Here is an 18904-nt window from a genome sequence, read left to right as displayed (position 1 = left end):
AGACAACTGGGACCATTAAAACATCCGACAGTACAATACACAGTTTCCAATTTTAGAATTTATTGACACTATTAAATAGACCACTTAATAACAAACCAATGGGCTTTCTCTAAATGAAACAATTGGTATAATAAAATTCACTTTAAAAGATTTATATCCCATAAGCATCTTTCTAAGAAAGAACATTGGTTTGGAACTTGCAGCAGCTTACTAATTCAAGAACAAGACATTTCAGATGGCAGCGGTACCATTTAGAATGATGAGAAATTCCTTGGACTCAGAAGCTAATTGACATTCTTCAAGGTCTCCCAAGAATCATTGGGTCAGTCTTCAGTCTTGGCAGATTTTCATATATGTCTCCAATGACCCTATGAATAACGAGTTTTCTGGATTTCATGTCAAATATTGATTCTGAAACCTATAGAGCTTTTCTGCTTTATGCCAACTCGAAGTATAAAGGAATGCCTCATCAGCAGCCCTGATAATAATAATACTTCACTTATTTGTAAAGTTGGCTCTAAGACACATTATCAATCATCATCTCCCATCCCAAAGTAGCTCCTACATGAAACAGAAATCTACTGTTCCCCTTTACTCTGACCTTCAGTCTGTGCCCCAGGAAACTTCCACTGCTACTGAAATTTGGATGGAATGTAATCAGTAATTATATTGTAACATACATGAAGATTGCCTCCATTTTGCATCTATGAGAAAGAACCACTGTCTTTGTCCAACTCCGTACAAATCTTTATGTCTGCCTTTTAAATGGGCAAGAAAACGAAGCCCTACATGTTTTCCCAGCTCCATATCTACCACCTCTGAAATTCACTGAGAATGCTACCTCTGTTCCATGAACCCACAGATTGTCTATGTTGATCCCATGTCTATGAACTCCAATGTCTTCATATTGCTTTGTGTTTTGTGGAGCTCATTACATCAATGTACTCTCCTGTTTACTATACCATGTACAACATATATTGGGTCAATTAGGCACTCCAACATCCATAACATAAGGAAGGTATATGATGGTTTACACACACACACACACACACACACACAGAGAAACCATGTTCCCTAGAGAGTAATCACTAGTCAACACGTGGGGAAGGAATGAACTAACTTTGGGTGGATAGGCACGGTTCTCCTTCCACAGAAACCTTTAATTTGTTAGAGTTCTGGGTCTGATTTTCTTGGCAATCTGGTTCTTGTACATTAAAATATCTTTACAAAGCCCTGGCCTAGAAGATTTATAAAATTCTTTGTTGTCATTTTAAGATTTTAGAAGAAAATCAGGTTACATGGCTTCTGAGTTTTAAATAAATCCAGACATTACAATATTGCTCTGTGCTCTTCTTGTTTCCCTTTGCACACAACCTGCAAGCAAGCATCTTTCTCCACTTTAACTTCCATCATCAGATATACTTTGGTGACTAGGAACAAATCCAACCTAAAATGGACATAGGATTTTCAGGTGCTTCCCAAGCATGTTTTGAAAGTTTCCTTAGAGAATCTCAAAGCCAAATTGCACCTGTTATATTTTTACCAAACAACCTCCAAACCTGCTCCTTCTTTAGTACGGTGAGTTAACATGTATTCTTAGTATCACGAGCTAGCCAAATACCTAAAAATACACAAACGAGATGTATTAACATTCTCCGTATTTGCTTCATACCCTATATTGCATGAGCATGTCTTTTGGGTTTATCTCTGTAATTTGTCCATGCCAATGAAATTCAGGTTATCATCTTCATCCTCAACTACCTAGTATATTACTATAGACTGACCGCTGATACTAGGCCTTTATATGTCCCTCCCTCCTCTTTCCCTTCTTTCTTTCTTCCTGGCTTCCTTTCCTCCTTCCTTCCCTCCTTCCTTCCTTCCTTCTCTTCCTTCTCTTCTTTCTCTTCCTTCTCTTCCTTCCTTCATCTTCTTGCTTAGTTAAAACTCTTTCCAACATCAGAACTGACCCTATGCTTTTCTTTGCTGGCAAATGCCTAATGCACATGAGCCTAACACCAGCTCAGTAGCAGGTGCTTTGTATGCATCACAGCACAGGGTTAATTCTAATGTTTTTAACTTCAGGTCCTGCCATTCACCCTATCATCAAAAAATTTAGCCTATGACACACTTTATCAAAGCTCTAGCTATTTATAAGATAATAACACAGAGTACTGTGTAAAACATATAAATCATTAGATGCTATTTATCAATTGATTGATCAATTCATTGTGCTGGTACTAGGGTTTGAATTCAGGGCCTGGGCATTGTCCTATAGATTTTGACTCAAGACTGGCACTCTAACACTTGGACCAGACTTCCACTTTGGATTTTACTGGAGATGAAAGTCTCATAGATGTTCTTGCCTGAGCTAGCTTTGAACTCCAATCTCAGCCTCCAAAGTAGCTAGGATAACAAGTGTGAGCCATTTGTGCCCAGTAGGATGCCATTCACAAATATGTTATTAATACTCATTTTGAGGATCCAAGCAACTCAAATTCCAAGTGATTTACATAGGCTCTAAACTGTTTAGTTTCAAAAAACATTGACTTCCTTAACCAGACAGGACTATCTCACTCATCAAAGAAATCTAAGTGTTCAGACATTCATGACTTAGCTAAAAATGTTTCATCTATTCATATGGACTTTCCCTTTCTCTGAAAACTAACAAAGCATATTTCTCCTCAAAGCCCATCTTACATACTGAAACCATCCTCCCTATATGCTTTACTCTTGTGTTGCGCTTACCATCTTTGCTTCAGTAGTGCTTTGTTTAGACTGTCAAGAATGGTCATACCAAATCTTAGTCATGGGTATGCCTCCTCCTCCACTAGGATTCTGGATCTAAATGACTCTTTTACCCCCACCCTATCCCCACCCCTGCCTTACCTTCTCTACCTCTAGTTTCCAATAGAAGACAAAAGCCTAATTTGGATAAACCAATAATTATATAGACATGATTCAAGTAAATAGTCTCCATTTAATTAGCCATTTCATGCCAAGGAAACCAGGTCCAGTACAACACGAAGACAGACCTTTTCTGGGTCTTTTTTTGGGGCATAATTTCTCTACAAACAAGACAAATGTCATCATCCAAAAACAAGCAAACCATGCCATAGCTTTGTTTTTATTTTTTATTTTTTTAGGAATCAAAACAGGGAAACCAGGGGGCACTTGTCTCAGAGGACGAAGGCTCCTGGTTCATTTCTCCAGCAGTTTGTTTGTTTGTTTATCCAGCATTTGTCACAGCTTTAGAATGCCTGTATCTGGTCTTTACTCGAGGCATGGAGAGAATACAAGGATTATACTAGGAAGATCTTTACCCTTAGCTGTAGAATACCAATGAAAAGAATCCCTCAAGTTTCCCTTTTATCAAATCAGTTTGACAAGAATTTTGTGTATTCCTCTATTGTCCAGATCCATCCTTTAGGGAACAAAGGGACATACTACTGTCCATCTCCACATAGTCTCTTCCTCTCACACTAACCCGATGAGGCAAAGTGTAAAGTCCCTCTACAACATTTCATGCTGAGGAAGAGCCATAAGCCATAATGTCTCACCTTGCATAACACCGTGGTTGATGTGCAACTCTAACTTGTGTCTACCCTCTGGTCCTGAATAATAATTTACAAGATATATGAAGTAATGGACCATCCAGAGAAAATGTTGCTTTTTCAAAGATCTCCAAGTATGTATGTGGGTGATGGACTGCAAAGACTCTAAGGAAGATTATTGTCTTTAGATTAAATAATATACTTTCTCCACAAGTCTCAAAGCCTGTATTTAAATGATTATTCATAGGTGTTGTGGGAGACATTAAGCTTTAGCTTGGCAATTCCCAATGTAAAATGGGTAATGTTTCAAAACCCTTGTTTATACATCACCTGCCCAGAAACTCACTGTTGCCTCTTACATTATGTTCCAAATTCCCAGGCCAACCCCCCAAATCTATTTATCTCATCATCTACCTGAAGAGCAATCAGTGACACTCACTTCCATTTATAACATTGTTCCTGTGGGGAGATGCTAAATTCCCAGGCAAGTGACATGCAAATACATTTCTACCTGCATTTGGAAATGCATGAGAAGTTGAGTGAAGTCAGGTATTCCCAGGATCTGAATCTTTCTATTCCTAAGTATACATTCCAAAAACTGAGCCCTACAAGATAGCTGCTTATTAGGAACAAAGAATTTGGGCCTGTATCATCAAGAAAGAGGTTTTCAGAATCTGAAGTGCCTCTCATATCCTCTGTTACCTAGATGAAACATAAATATGTTTTCAGAAGATTTGACATTGAATCTGAAACTGCCTGACCGCTCATCTGTATTTTCAACTTTTCGCCTAGCTCCTTTAAATGTATATATTACTTAGTATTTATTTTTGAAAGGCTTTCAAGGGGGTACATCAGAGGGCACATTTTCCTGTTCTACAGACACTTAAAATCAAATATATTTAAAGACTCAAAATACAAAACAAATCCTTCTGGATAAAAAGAAAAAAGACAAAGAGTACCTTTCTATTATTTAAATGTAAAGGATTTTTTTAAATCTCATTTGTTTTGTCAATTGGTTCTGCTTAATATTCTTCAGCCGGGTCCACTCTCAATTATCCATGCTAAGCAATGGGAATCAGTGGCCTGGATAATCTAAAACAGCAGACAATTTTAAAAGCCCTTGTATTTGGCCCAGGCATACTTTACAATCAAAATCTGATTATCCACACTAATGAAAGGAAGAACAGGCACCTTGAGAAAGATTCGAAAACGAGGTAGATCTGCTGAGCTAGTTTCTGGCGCATCAAGGAGAGGGGAGACCACAATATATTATAGTGGGCGGAAAAACAAATCAGGATCCCAGGAGCCAACGGCAGGGACCCCGCGGGCCATCCAAAATTCAGGCACACAGAAAATACCCCTCCCGACATTTGTCAACTTTGGCAGTGTGGAGCTGTGCTAAAAAATACCCCCTGATAAGAAGGCATGTTATCCGTGCCACTCCAAATAGTTAAGGAATAGATGGCTCGCATTGCCCTAGCCACCTCTTTTGGTTGTCTCTGCACACGCGCCAAGCCCCACACTACACTGCGAAGTTCATAGTCACACACTTGGAAGCGTAGCCCAGAGGATAGAGGTGGGAGAAGCAGCATGCCAGAGTAGGAAAAATGCTGGAGCGCTGAAGCGAGGACATTTGTATCTTTGTCCTCTGCCCGTCGTTATTCATGCCAATAGTCGGAGGTGCATTCAAGCAAAGAGAACAGTGTGTGCAAAGGTACAGGGGCATGAAGGTCATGGCATAGTTAAAGAACGACATGTGCTTCATTTTGGTTAAAGAATACGATACTAATGGAGAAGAAGCAAGAGAGGAAATTGGGGATGCCGTCAGAGAAAAGAAAACACAGCTTTTGTGCCATGTAAGAAAATCTCTATAGAAGGTAAAAAGACATTAATATCTTAATGGCTATTAAGATATATTGAACACTTATGTTTTCCAGAACTTCCCAAGCATTTGAGATTCATCAACACATTTCATAGTCACGACTAAGTGATAGGTACTATTACTGTTCCTATTTTACATACAAGGAAACTGAGGCCTGTTACACATCTCCTAAGAGCACATAGTTTAGAGTTGGAGAGACAGGACTCACACTTGACACATTTGACTTCAGATTTTGGATCTCTTTTGTGAGTTTGTGTCAGTGCTGGGGCTTGAACTCTGGACCTTGTACTAGCTCATTTTTTATACTCACAGCTGGTGTTCTACCAGTTGGGTCATACCACCAATTCCAACTTTTTGGTAGTTAATTGGAGAATAAAAGTCTCTCGATTTGTCTGCCTGGGTTGGCTTTGAATGATGATTCTCAGTTCTCAGCCACCTGAGTAGCTAGAATTACAGGCATGAGCTGCCAGTACCAGTCTTTATTATCTTTTTCAAAGACATAAGAAGGCCATCAGTATTGTAAGAAACCATTCTAGAAGCAGCATGTAGAAGAGAGTAAAGGGAGGAGGATGAAAAATGGAGATTTTTATGAAGACAAGGGAGGATCAGCTACCCAATTACAGGAAACATGGAAATAATGAGAGGGAAAAAAGGGTGTAACCAAGAGGACCAAAGGGAGAAAACAAAAAATAATTGATTAAAAACAGGCACTAGTGGCTCACACCTGTCATCTTAGCTACTCAGGAGGCTGAGATCTGAGGATTGTGATGCAAAGCCAGCCCAGGCAAGAAAGTCCATGACACCCTCAACTTCAATTAACTATCAAAAAAGTTGTAAGTGAAGTTGTGGCTCAAGTGGTAGAGTTCTAGCCTTAAGCAGAAAAGCTCAGGGATAGTTCCCAGGCCTTGAGTTCAAGCCTCTGGACAAACACTGAAAAGGAGAGGGGGAGGGAAGTATGAGGAATGGACTAGTATGAGTTAGTCCTTATTTCTGGCTTGGGAACTTTTGTGTTGGCCTAGGAAGAATCTCGTTACAGAGTGAACTTTGCTGGAAAGCCATCTCTTATTGAAGGGTAGGCCCAGGAAGGAGCAGCATAAAGACATTCCTTCTCCAGGGCAGTGGGGCATATGTTAATCCAAAAATGCAAATGTCCTATCTTAAACGATTGATTGATTTAATGCTGGCAAAAGAACTTATGTCCCAATATGTAGGCCAATATACAGGACTCATACTACCAATAAATTCTGCTTGTGTGTGTGGATGTGTGTGTGTGTCTGTGTCTGTGTTTGTATGTACACATAAAAGCTCCAGTCATGGGGCTTGAACCCAGGTACTGGGCTCTGTTCCTGAACTTCTTTTGTTCAAGGCCAGCGCTTTACTACTTAAGCCACAGATCCACTTCTGGATCTTCTGGTAGATAAGTGGAGATAAAAGTCTCACAGACTTTCCTGCGCAGCCTGGCTCTGAGCCATTTATCCTCAGATCTCAGTCTCCTGAGTAGTTGGATTGCAGGTGTGAGCCACTGGTGCCCAGCTAACTAAATTCTTGAGATACAGTGACTTGTTTCTTATTTCTCAAGGTTAAACACATTGTCATGTTTACTTTTCTGGGTAATATCTACAAGCAACTATAGAATACCAGACAAGGGAGAAAGAGCATAGGAAGAGGAAACTTACAGAAAATGAGTCTTATCAAGAAAAATGTTATCTCTCATCAAGAAAAATGTTATCCCTTATCAAGGTATTTGTAAATGTCTTAATAAAACCAAATTCTTAAAACATTCCTATAATGGTAATTTAAAAAGGCACATGTTCATATAGGTCTGTAAATAGGTAAATAAAGGTTAAAATGCATAATCAAAACTTGTAATTCCCTCTCTGGCTGATTATTTTATTTAACTTGATGCTGTTTGTATCTTTGTATTACTTTTAGGATATAAAAGCTTTTTTACATAGACATATCTGATAAAGATCCACCCTGTTCAGACCTTGATGATACAAAAGAAAGCCCAAGCAGGCATACAGACTTTATCAATAACCACATCAGTAAATTATTATTATCAATAATAATTATTATCAGTAGTGGTGGCAACAGAGACTGTTCAGCACTGCTGTAGAGTCCAGCAGGCACAGAGAAATGCAGCCTATGAATAATATATGCAGTCAGAAACAGAGGGAGCTACAACTGTGAGGATACAAATGACACAGAGCAATTGACCCCAGGTGCAGATGCAGAGACATGGGTGAGACCTGTCTTAGTCCTATTCGTCCCCTTCCCTGTGACTTTTCTCATCACATCTCAACATTTTTCTTATCAGTGTGTCTGAAATGCCATTAATTACATAGTATCTCATTTTCTTTGCTCAGACTGCGATCAGAGAATACCATGGACTGAATGCTTATGCACACCGAGACACAGTTCTCAAGGCTGGAACTCTGATGTCAGGGTGTCAGCATGGTCAGGGGTCAGGTTCTGGTGGGGGGTTCTCTTCCTGGCTCAGTAATGGTTATCTTCTGACTCTGTTCTCATGAAGCAAAGAGGAAAAGTCAAGACTGTGCAGGAAGCCCATGCATGAAGGCTCCATCCTCATGATCTAATCCCCTCCCAAGGGCCAAACCTCCAAATATCATCTCACTGGAGACTGGGGTTTCAATATGTAAACTGGGAGGTAATGGACAACATTCTAGGACTAGAAAATTCCTGGAAGCTGGGTATATTAGTGATAATAAGGAGAATAATTACGGTGAAAAGAAGAGGGAATTCATTCATTAACTTTGAATAATATCTCACAGTTTATGAGGCACTTCCATATATTAATGCATGTTAATAAAGACATATACATAAATTAATACTATACTAAGGTCTTTATTTATGCTAATAAAGACTTACAGTTCAAGATGGGGAATGAAACGTACATATTTAATTCTTTTCCCTCTCACAAGGCACTGGAATGACAGTAAATTATAGAAAGAATCCACAACTGAGCTGAAGGCCTTAAAAAGGCCCCAATAGAGTCCCACATTTACTCAAGTACATCTAGAAAATGAAAGGAAAATAGGATCAATTTATCTGAGAAACTAAGACAAGGCATGGCAACATCAATTCATCTATTGAAGACACCAGGGAAGGGCTAAAATATTCTCCTAGACAATTACCAGGTCAGCTCGTGCTGATAGAACAGGACCCAGCCTCAAAGGAATCATCATGGTACTAACTTATCTCATGTACTGGTGCTTTTGGTTCTCTTCCATAGAGCATTTATGCCATCTTTACCTCATATTGATGTTCCATGAAATACTTCATGAAAGAGAGAGATACCTGATTAGGATGAATTCATATCATATTATATAATATCCAATAATGGAATTGCCAGGTCAAAATCTTCCATTTTTTTTCAGGCACCAGTGACTCATGCCTGTAATCCTAGCTACTCCAGAGGCTGAGACCTGAGAGTCATGATGCAAAACCAGCCTTCGCAGAAAAATCTGTAACACCTTACATATAATTAATCAACAAAATGCCAGCCTGTAGGAGTGGCTTAAGTGGCAGAGTGCCAGCAATGAGTTAAAAAGCTGAACAAATCAATGAGTTCAAGTTCTAATATTACCATGTATAAATAAATAAACAAATAAAAAGCTAACTTTTTATTGGCATTATTAAAGATATATAAAAAGATAACATCCAGAAAATAAAACACAACTTCCTAAAAATGAAGCAATTAATAATCTGTCCTATAAATTGGAAATATCATTGTCACAACTATGTGATAGAGAGGTTGAAAAAAACGGTAAGTACAGCAAATGCCCAAATACAGCTAAAGTACAGTTATGTAGAAGAAAAGGTTGAGAAATCCAACCTAGATAAGCAGCACAAAATGTAAGAAAAGGTCCTCAATATTCATCCCATGTGCTTTTTAAAAGAGACAGAAAGACCTGCATTAGGAATTTTTCAGGAACAAAAATCTAAGCTTAGAGAAGTTAAGTTATTCCATTCCTCTGTAGTCCATAAATAGAGCCTGATATCGTCCAGATGTGTACCATTCCAGACACCAAAGCCAAATTACTTGTTTTGTTATTATAAAGGTGATGTACAGAGCCAAAGCTGAATTTTAATTAGTATGCATACAATGTGGACTCAAGGCTTGGTTTTGGCTTTTATGTACTCTGATTGGTCAGTACCAATGCCAATCTAGTCTACACATACTATTTACAGTTGACATCTGGTTAGTGAGTGTGTATTAGCTGATGAAAATATACATATAACCCTTCCCTAGGCCAACTTACTTTCCATTATTAACTTATTGATAAAACCAAAAGAACTGGCAATTTGAAGTCTGTATGGATTCCAAATCTGAAACTGGAAAACTGAAATACGGATTGCATCTGTCATGTCAGCTTGTTAACTGTGATCAATTTTATGAGTACATGCTCACTTCCCTTCTTCATTTGCTCTTCTATACCAAAAATAAATCACCATACTTTAAATTTGTGTCCACTCTTTCTTTTGATCTAGGTGATTAAGGAAGTTGATATTGCTGTAGAAGAATAGCAAGATCAGCCAATAGATCAAACCCCAAACTAGATGCTTAATCCAAAGAGCTTAGCAGAAAATAAGGACGAGGACACACATCTGAGATTTGCTGAGTGGAAGAGATAAGGGGAAGCAATGTAGAAAAGTAAGTACTGGCAATTATAGCAGGTAGGTGAAATGTGCCTCAGCACAGGTTTGTGTAGACGCACTGAGTTTCTTAAAGGGAGAAGAGAAGAAAATGGTCTGTATAAAATTATCATAAGCTTAGCTTTTGGCCTACACAAGGCAAAAAGCTATGTACATATGGTCATATACATATATATATATATATATATATATATACATATATACATACACATATCATGTATAAGATGATGTTAAGTGAAATGAACCCCAAGATAGGGACACAAATATCTTTTTTTCTTGCTTGCTTTTGTTTCTAACATATTTATAATGTAGCATGTGATTTTTCTGTTGCTTTGTATGTTCCTCCCCCACAGTATAACCCCTGTTTTCACTGTATTTGATGTCAATGCACTGCATCTTGTATATACACTTCTCTAATTCGGGGAGGGGAAGGGAAAAAACAAAGTGCTTAAATAAGGATACAGGTTGACCCATTGTAACAATGAGATGTACAAAACACTATGTTGAAAATGAATTTTACAACTTGGGGGAGGGATGGGGGAGTTGGAGAGGTGGGAGGGAAGGGATGGTAGGGGGAAAACAAAGGTGGAAGCAACAATACTCAATAGGAAATGTACTCATTACCTTGCTCATGTAACTGTAACCCCTCTGGACAGCATTTTTACAATAAAAACGTACAAAAAATATCATCGTAAACCTGACCTAAAACCAACTCAGACAACTTCCCTGTGTGTTCTTCTCCTTTTTTTTTTAGTGTAAACGTAACTTGAAATTTCTTAACTAGTAGATTCTACCTTTGACATATGAAGGCAAAAGGCAGCCATAGGTATATCCCGGTTTCTGCTGTCATAAATCCAAAGTCAAAGTTAAATCAAAAGCAAGCATTATATCCGCATCCAGTGTAATATGAAAGTTCCTGGCAGCATTCATAAAACTAGAGCCTTTCCCTCCTTAAGAACCACAAACTCAGGTCCCACTAGGAAGAATTAATGGGATAGTTTATACTGGGTTTAGGATCTGTGGGACTTTGAAGAGCATATTTACCCCTTAAGAGCCTTTTCCGTAATCATCGGGAGTTACAAGCTCATAAGAGCTACTGTATTGGGTTCTAAATGTCATTTTCCTAGTTCCTCTGTGACCTACACAGAAAAGAAACAAAATACTCATGAGATAATTTGTTGTTTTTTCTGCCTTTTTTTCCCAGCTGGGACATAGGGAACTTCACAGAGTTAAAAATCATGGGATCTTCGTTGTATTAAATACATGTATTGTAACATTTCGGCATATCCAAGGATTATTTGCAATTTCTCTCCTGTCTCTGAGTCTAGCAAATACATTTTATAGGTTTTACAATGCTCTTTACAACTCACCTAAAACACATCATTTTCCTCCTGCTTATACCACTTATTTATTATTTATTTATTCGATTTATATTGTGCCTTCTTCCAAAAGGCTCAAGGCACCATGAAGCCAACTGTTATAGAATAAACATTAAACTCTTCTTTAAAGCCATAAACACTGAAGTAGGCAGAGATGAGGCAGAGGGATATAAGGACAGGAAGAAAGCAGACCATGAAGGCTCGTAAAATAGCCAACTACGTAACAGGTTGAGAGGCCTAGGGATCAGCTATCCATGTGCCACCTTATTCACTGAGCCCCACACGCAAATACTCTGAGACTGTCCTACATTCCAAAAAGAAAAGAAAGCCAAAGTAGCTGCACATCACACAGGGTAACAGAGGCATATGCTAGTGATTGCTTGGAGCTCCCAAGACAGTAAATGAAAACAAACACCGATACACTGAAAAATAGGTTTTATTTTTTTATACTTTTTTATTGTAAAAATACTGTACAGAGGGGTTACAGTTACATGAGCAAGGTAATGAGTACATTTCCTATCAAGCATTGTTACCTCCTCCTTTTCCCCCTACCATCCCTTCCCTCCCACCTCCACCACTACCCCCCCCACATTGAAATTGTAAAGTTCGTTTTTCGACATAGTGTCTTGTACATCTCATTGTTACAGTGGGTCAACCTGTATCCCTATTGAAGCATTTTGTTTTTTCCCTTCCCCTCCCCAAATTAGAGAAGTGTATATACAAGACGCAGGGCACTGACATCAAATACGGTGAAAACAGGGGTTATACTGTGGGGGAGGAACATACAAAGAAACAAAAAAAATCACATGGTACATTTTAAGCACATTAAAAAGAACAGCAAGAAAGATAAAAATTTCTGTGCCCCCATCTTGGGGTATTAGTGTTTGTATCAGTATTTAGTGAGTACTGAATATTAGACATTCTTGTGCTACATATGCTAACCTAGACCGGATCTACGGAGAGCATAACCACTGTCTTAACTTACAAATAAGGAAAATATGACTTACATAAGTTATTTTCCTCTACTCCTCTGATAAGAGCTTCTGCTAGGATTCAAACCAAGAACCTTTAGCACAGGAGACAAAAAACACAGAAAATCATTCCGATAAAGCAGGCTGATATCTTTCGATAGGGCACATTGGGTCAAGTTTCCCACACAGGAAGCTGTTGCTTTCTTTCCTATCCTTTATATTATTATCTTTATTATCTCTCTTGGGCTTTTGACTAATTAAGAAAATGTTGTCTTTCCTATTAAAAGAGCTAATGTTTTCTATAACTACCCAACTTTTCTTCTGATGTCATTTAATTATCACTTTGGCTAAATTAATGTGTATTATTTCCACAATGACCTACAATCATATTTTGATCCATTATTTTAATTTTTATATTTATGACATGCATCATAAAACTCAAATTTCTAAATTATTTTTTGTTGACCTCAAATTAACTTTGGGATTTCATAGTTGGGACTCTGACATATCTCAAAGGAAAACCTCTCCTTCTCAAAAGAGAGATATTAAACTAATTTAGCTTTTGTGATATGCTAATTTATGGGAAGGCTTGTCAAATAACCAGTGGTACTTAACCTTCTTTTAGTTATACTTGAATGCATTTTTTACTGATATATGCTTCAGAAATTAGATGAAGTTCCTACAAACTTAGGATAGACCACTATCCTCCTCCTACTTTGTATTTTAAAATGTAGTATACAAGAGGTATGATCAGAGTTCTTACTGATAGCAACATTATTGTAATGGAATCTCAACAGCTCTTTATCCATGTCCCTTTTTAAGTCTTGTCATTCACAGATGGTTAATTGCTTACTCTGGAACTTTCCTGGGCAACTATAAACCTGAAGTGTTTCATCCTCAAGGATATTCACAGAATAAACTAACAAATGAAGGTTTCAGAAAAACCTTATGATCAAACCACTGGGCTGGGTAAGAATTCCCAGAATTCTAATGAAGAAACTGACTGCTTCATAAAACTCCTACCTCAAGATCAGGAGAAACACTAATAAATTAAGTACCAAAACACTGACTTGGCAGACTTTTGTGCTAACTCAGCTAGTACTGAAATTGTTAAGACATGAAATTTGAACTCCGTAAGATTGACTGAAGTCAAATTACCTATGAGAACCTATATAAAAACTATGCTCTGTAACAGAATTGAATGTATGTATATCCAGTGTTAAGCATGGACTCACAGAGAATCTGGGTGTCTATCTGGTTATTAATAAGTTCTTAAATTTTTCACTATTAAAAGCTGGCACTCCATGATTTATCATGGAAGAGATGAATTGTGAAAAATAATGGTCAAATAACAAAACTGCTTCAATGGTTTGTAACTAATGCTTGGTTTATCAAATACTTAGCATTTTATATCATTTCAAGACTGACAGATATATTTTATTCACTTGTCACTTGTGATACATGAAGTTCTGAATTTGTGGTCTTCTGCTTACTAGGTAGGTGCTCTACCACTTGAGTCACACCTACAGCTGTGTTTTTGCCTTAATTTTTTCAGGAGGAGTCTCAAGTTTTCACTAAGCCAGTCTTGGGCCACAATCTTGGTACCTATATCTCCAGCATACTAGGACCATTGGCACACCCACATTATTAGTTGAGATTGGGGAGCAGGGTCCTACTTTTTGCCTTAGCTGGCCTTGAACCGTGATCTTGCTGATCTCCACCTCCCAAGTAGTTATGATTACAATGTAAATCACTACTCCAATGTAAATCACTACATCACTTTCAATGAATATTCTCTGGTTTTACAGAATATTTCCACTTCAGAAGAGAGAATGCTGAGTAATTGAAAAAATAATATAAAATACATTTCTCTTATGAGACATTCCTAGAGAATTCTCTAGAGGTAGAAGTATGTATTTCACTATACAAGTTGTGAAACACTTACTGCAAATACAATGGTATTCATCATAAGATTATAGGTTAAAAAAACTGAATCTATTGGATTGCCTTGGTCAAAAGTATTACTGATTGACAGGAATCAGATTCACTAGCATCAATAGAATACATAGATTATCTCCTTCTGGAGAAATTACTGGAAGGTCTAGTTCATAATAATAGAACCTTGCATATCAATAACTCTTGAATTCTGATATGATTAGGAGGAGAAGTTTTAATGAATTATGCCCAGGTATATTTTCACTAGTGAAGAAAAGCTCTTCATCTGCACAAACTGATGACAACAGACCGTTCACAACCTAGAACTCAGAACTTGGTCTTTCAGAAATAGCACAGAGGGCCCTTGAAATCTGTTGAACTCTGTACCCAGAGCTCAGTAGTTTATGTCTTTGATATACAACTTGGAACTCCATGGAGACCATCCACAAAACTGGAACTATATGACTATTATATCTTAAGGTAAAACTAACTAGGGAAGTTTACCCAGAAAGAGAGGGTATCCTAAATGTAGGCAGTTTTCCCAAGACTGAGTCAATTTTTCTCTGTCAACATACAAACCCTCCATCTTTTCTCTATTTCCTGATGTCTTCATCTCCTGTTCATTAAAGAAAAAGCCATGGAACTATTAGCAAATACTTAGCATTAACAAGAATCTAGAAATTTTACTAGGTTTGTTGGCTGATGGCCCCAAATCAGGAAACAGTTTCGCTTGTGCCAGTGCCTCTCTGTGTTATCAATAAGAATAACCCTGAAATCTCAAAGAAAGAATGTAAAGCTATCCTTGGTATTATAGACTTCACTGCTACTTGCTTCTCTACACTTGTTGGAATCAGTCTCCTGATCATTCCTGTTACTAATCACCACCAAGTGTAGAAAACCTCTCTGGGTGATATCTGAGCTAGGTGTATAGTAGAACCCCTTATCCACAAGGAATAGCCAGTAATATTTTTCAGTGGACACCAGCCCCTCCCAATCTACCCTCCTGGAACAGTGATATTGACAACCAAGACAGCTACCAAGTGATAAACAGGAAGACAATGTATATATCATGGACACATTAAGTAGACCTGATTTACATTCTAAGTGGAACAGAGAGAGATCGTGTAAACTTGGTCACACTATTCACAATGAGACAAAATTGAAAATTCAGGAATTAACTTTTTCTGGAATTTACCATTTAATAGCTTTGAATTATTACCAACCACACCAAAACCATGGCAACTGAAACCCGATAATAGCGAAGACTATACTGCACTTCCAAACATCTCCTACTCAAGACATGGGAATTACCAAACCAAGTGTTATTGCTTGTATAATATCCAGAAGGTCAGATTCTACTAAATGTGGCTGGTATCTAGCCTGGTATCTAGAAACTGTGATAAACTACCTTTCCCACTTGCCTCTATATGGAGTTACACATTTGTAACTCAACTTAAACAAATGTAACTGACCTCTGCTCCAACGTCACTCCATGGCCCTCTTTTCCAACAACATCCTAGTACCTCCCCTGGGCCTACAAGCAATTAGATTTCTCTGTTATCCCTGGACCCTGTTCAGATATTGCTATTTGACCTGGCTCGCTGCTACCTTCCACGGTGCTTTTCTTGTACATTATTTTAAAAATGAAGCCAAAATAGAACTTAGTTTTAAGCTAGAAATATGTGACTAGACGTTAGTTCCCACTGTGAGAAGGTTTCAGTTGCATTCCTGGGATGCTGTCTCTGTAACAGAGGACTGGCCATTGTACGGAATTTAAAGCTAATCCACAAAGTAGGAGAAAATCTTGGAGCCAATAAGACATCCTAAATATTCAGACAGATAGCAACCACTCTATAAGTAATTCAGAGGGAAGGAGAGGAAGAGAGAGAGGAAGAAGAAGAAAGAAGACAACGAAGAAGATGATGAGGGAGGAGAAGGAGGAGGAGGAGGAGGAAGAAGGGGAGGAAGAAGGTTAAAGAAAAGAAGGAAAAGAAAAAAGAAAAGGAAGGAGAGAAATGAAAAGAAAAAGAAAAAAGGAAGATGGAAATTATAAGCAATACCAGTTGTTCTGGGACCAACCTTTATGCCATCACTCTGTCTAGAAATATCCTGTCTCTCATCCTTTAAGTTTTAGACTGAATGATATTAATTCAGAGTCCTCTTTGACAACCCAAACTAAAGGATCTACTTTTACAAGCCTCTTCTCCATGGCATTTACTATAAGCAGTAACAACTCCATTGACTGACATAGTTATTTATGTATCATTTCTAGGGATGCTGTAAAAAAAAACCCACAAAATTGGTGATTTAAACAACATAAATTTATCATCTCTTCATTATAAAGGCTAGAAGCTCGATTTCAAGGTGTCAGTAGAACCATGTTCTTGCTGGAACACATAGACACCTTTCTTGCCTCTTCCTAGTTGTTGGCTGTCCCTGGTGTCTGGCATTCCTTAGCTGATAGCTGTATCACTCCCAACTTTGCCTCTGTAGTAACATGGTATTCTCCTTGTATTCTGTCTGAATCCAAGTAATCTCCTTGTAAGAACATTGGTCATAGTGAATTAAGAGCCAGCTGACTCCAGTATGGTTTCAATTTAACTTAGCTAATTACATCTTCATGTGGCTATTGTTGGCCTTCAGAATTGTAAGAGAATAAACATGTTACTTAAAGCCTCACAGCTTGTGGTTATTTGTTTCCCTAGCTCTAGGAGGCTACTGAAAGAAATTCTTAGCTTTGTTTAACTCAGGATTTGTTTAACTCAGGATTTCACACAAATAGATGACCAAATAAATATTTCCCCAGCTTTCTCCCAGTGGCAGCTATAAACAAACCTTCATTCCTCAGGGGGGCTGGGAAATCTGTTTTAGAAAAGTTAAAGCTAATCTTCCTATTCTACAGATTAACAAATTGAGATTTAAGGAGGTTAATGCTACCTCAGTAATTTAAAGATTATTACAAAATGTGTCTCCCTTTGGAGACAGTCCCAGAAAATTGGGGGATAATGGATTCATATTCTCTCCCTCTACCTCTCTCTCGGCCCTCCCCCCCATTCTGAGTTCTGCTTACAATCTGTAGCTCATTTCCTCTTTGCTTCTCTGCAGGCACCCCAGGAAATGGCTGCCTGGCACAAGATTAGGCTTGAGTGTGGACTCACCAGAAACAACAGGGCAGTTTTCCTAACTCTCAAGACACTTCTGAGGCATCTACATTGTATTTTTTCCAGCTAATGGGGTAATTTGTCCCTTTTTGAAAGGAGGTTGAGAGTGCTTATCATCACGAAACCAATCACAAATGCATCTGGGTCCAATGTAAAGCAATAACTTGGATAAGCTTAGATTGAGTGCAAATACCATCACAGCTGATCTGCATCCACCCCTGCAGCAGGCTTCTTCAGGCTGAAAATGGGCATCCCTTCATTTGTACCAAAAAAAACTCGTCAGTGCATTTCTTCCCTAAGCACACAGGACTCCCTCCCCCTCTCTCTCCCCCCCACGCCCCCTCCAGCCCCACATACCAGCAGAAGCAATCCCTTCCAGGCCCAATGGGGCTTTTCCTACCTTCCACTTGGTAGGCTGCCGTGGCTGCCCCCCATCCAAAGCCCGCAGGAAAAGCCATGGTCCACAAACCACCGACTTCACCCTCACATCTAAGGATCTTCACGCCCTCAGAGGAGCTGAGCAGCCTTGCAGACAGTCAGAGAACTCTCACTCCAGACCACAGGCCCCAAATCCAATCGACTCAAACAAGGAGCAGGCAGAGGGGGGATTGAAGGGATGGCACCTGAATGACCCCAAATTTGAGGTCTGCAAGTCACTCCCTACAGGAGGAGACTTGATGCTACTGTCTCCCAGCTGTTCTGGAGTCTGACCAGAGTTGGGTCAGCCTGGATGCTAAGTTAATCTTTTCCTTCTTGGAGTAGCACAGGGACTTTTTTTTTATTTAAGTCACATGATTTTACTTGAAATTTCACTTAGCCAGTTCTTCCCAATTCCTGATCCCTAGTCCGTACAAATAACCATTTGTAACTTTCTTTTTTTTCTGGTTACTTATAGGGTGTTTAAAAAATTGGCTGATAGTGCCACTTTTTAGGATTTTTAAAATCATTTATATCTTCATTTCTGGGTATAAGAGTAAAAGGTCTAGTGCCACACTCCCTCCCCCCCTACCCATCCCCCCCTCTCCTCTTCCTACTCTTTCTTTCCCTCTTTCTCTCACCCTTCCTTTCCCCCTCCCTCTTTCCCCTCTCCCTCCCTCTCCTCTCTTCCCTTTCTTCCTTCTACCAGCGGCCTCTCTCTTCTCTGTATCCATCCAAAAATGGTTAGTTTTTCTGATAAATTAACTATTTGCTCTAGCCATGCTTACATGCAACTTTTTATTTTCTCTGAAATTAACTGTCTGTTCTTTGTATTTAATTTCTCTACACCTACGACTGATTCATTTCCAAGCATTCTGACAGAAGTATCAATCTCCAAGTTGTTGGAACAAGCCCGTGTTGCTGCTCCATG

General features: G+C 38.6%; 1 protein-coding gene across 1 annotated transcript in view; it reads right to left on the bottom strand.

Moving 5' to 3' along the window:
* LOC122104099 (cytosolic beta-glucosidase) overlaps positions 1 to 18246 on the bottom strand; it is a 99977-nt gene extending 81731 nt beyond the window's left edge. The window contains exon 1 of the mRNA XM_042674794.1: positions 17957 to 18246. Coding sequence (XP_042530728.1) covers positions 17957 to 18014 — 58 coding nt within the window. The 5' untranslated portion in view covers positions 18015 to 18246. The remainder of the gene's footprint in view (positions 1 to 17956) is intronic.
* Between the last annotated feature and the right edge of the window lie 658 nt (positions 18247 to 18904).

The sequence above is a fragment of the Dipodomys spectabilis genome, unplaced genomic scaffold (assembly GCF_019054845.1).
Source record: "Dipodomys spectabilis isolate Male_0828 unplaced genomic scaffold, ASM1905484v1 ptg000021l, whole genome shotgun sequence".
Lineage (NCBI taxonomy): Eukaryota > Metazoa > Chordata > Mammalia > Rodentia > Heteromyidae > Dipodomys > Dipodomys spectabilis.
This window is presented reverse-complemented; position numbering and strand designations above follow the sequence as displayed.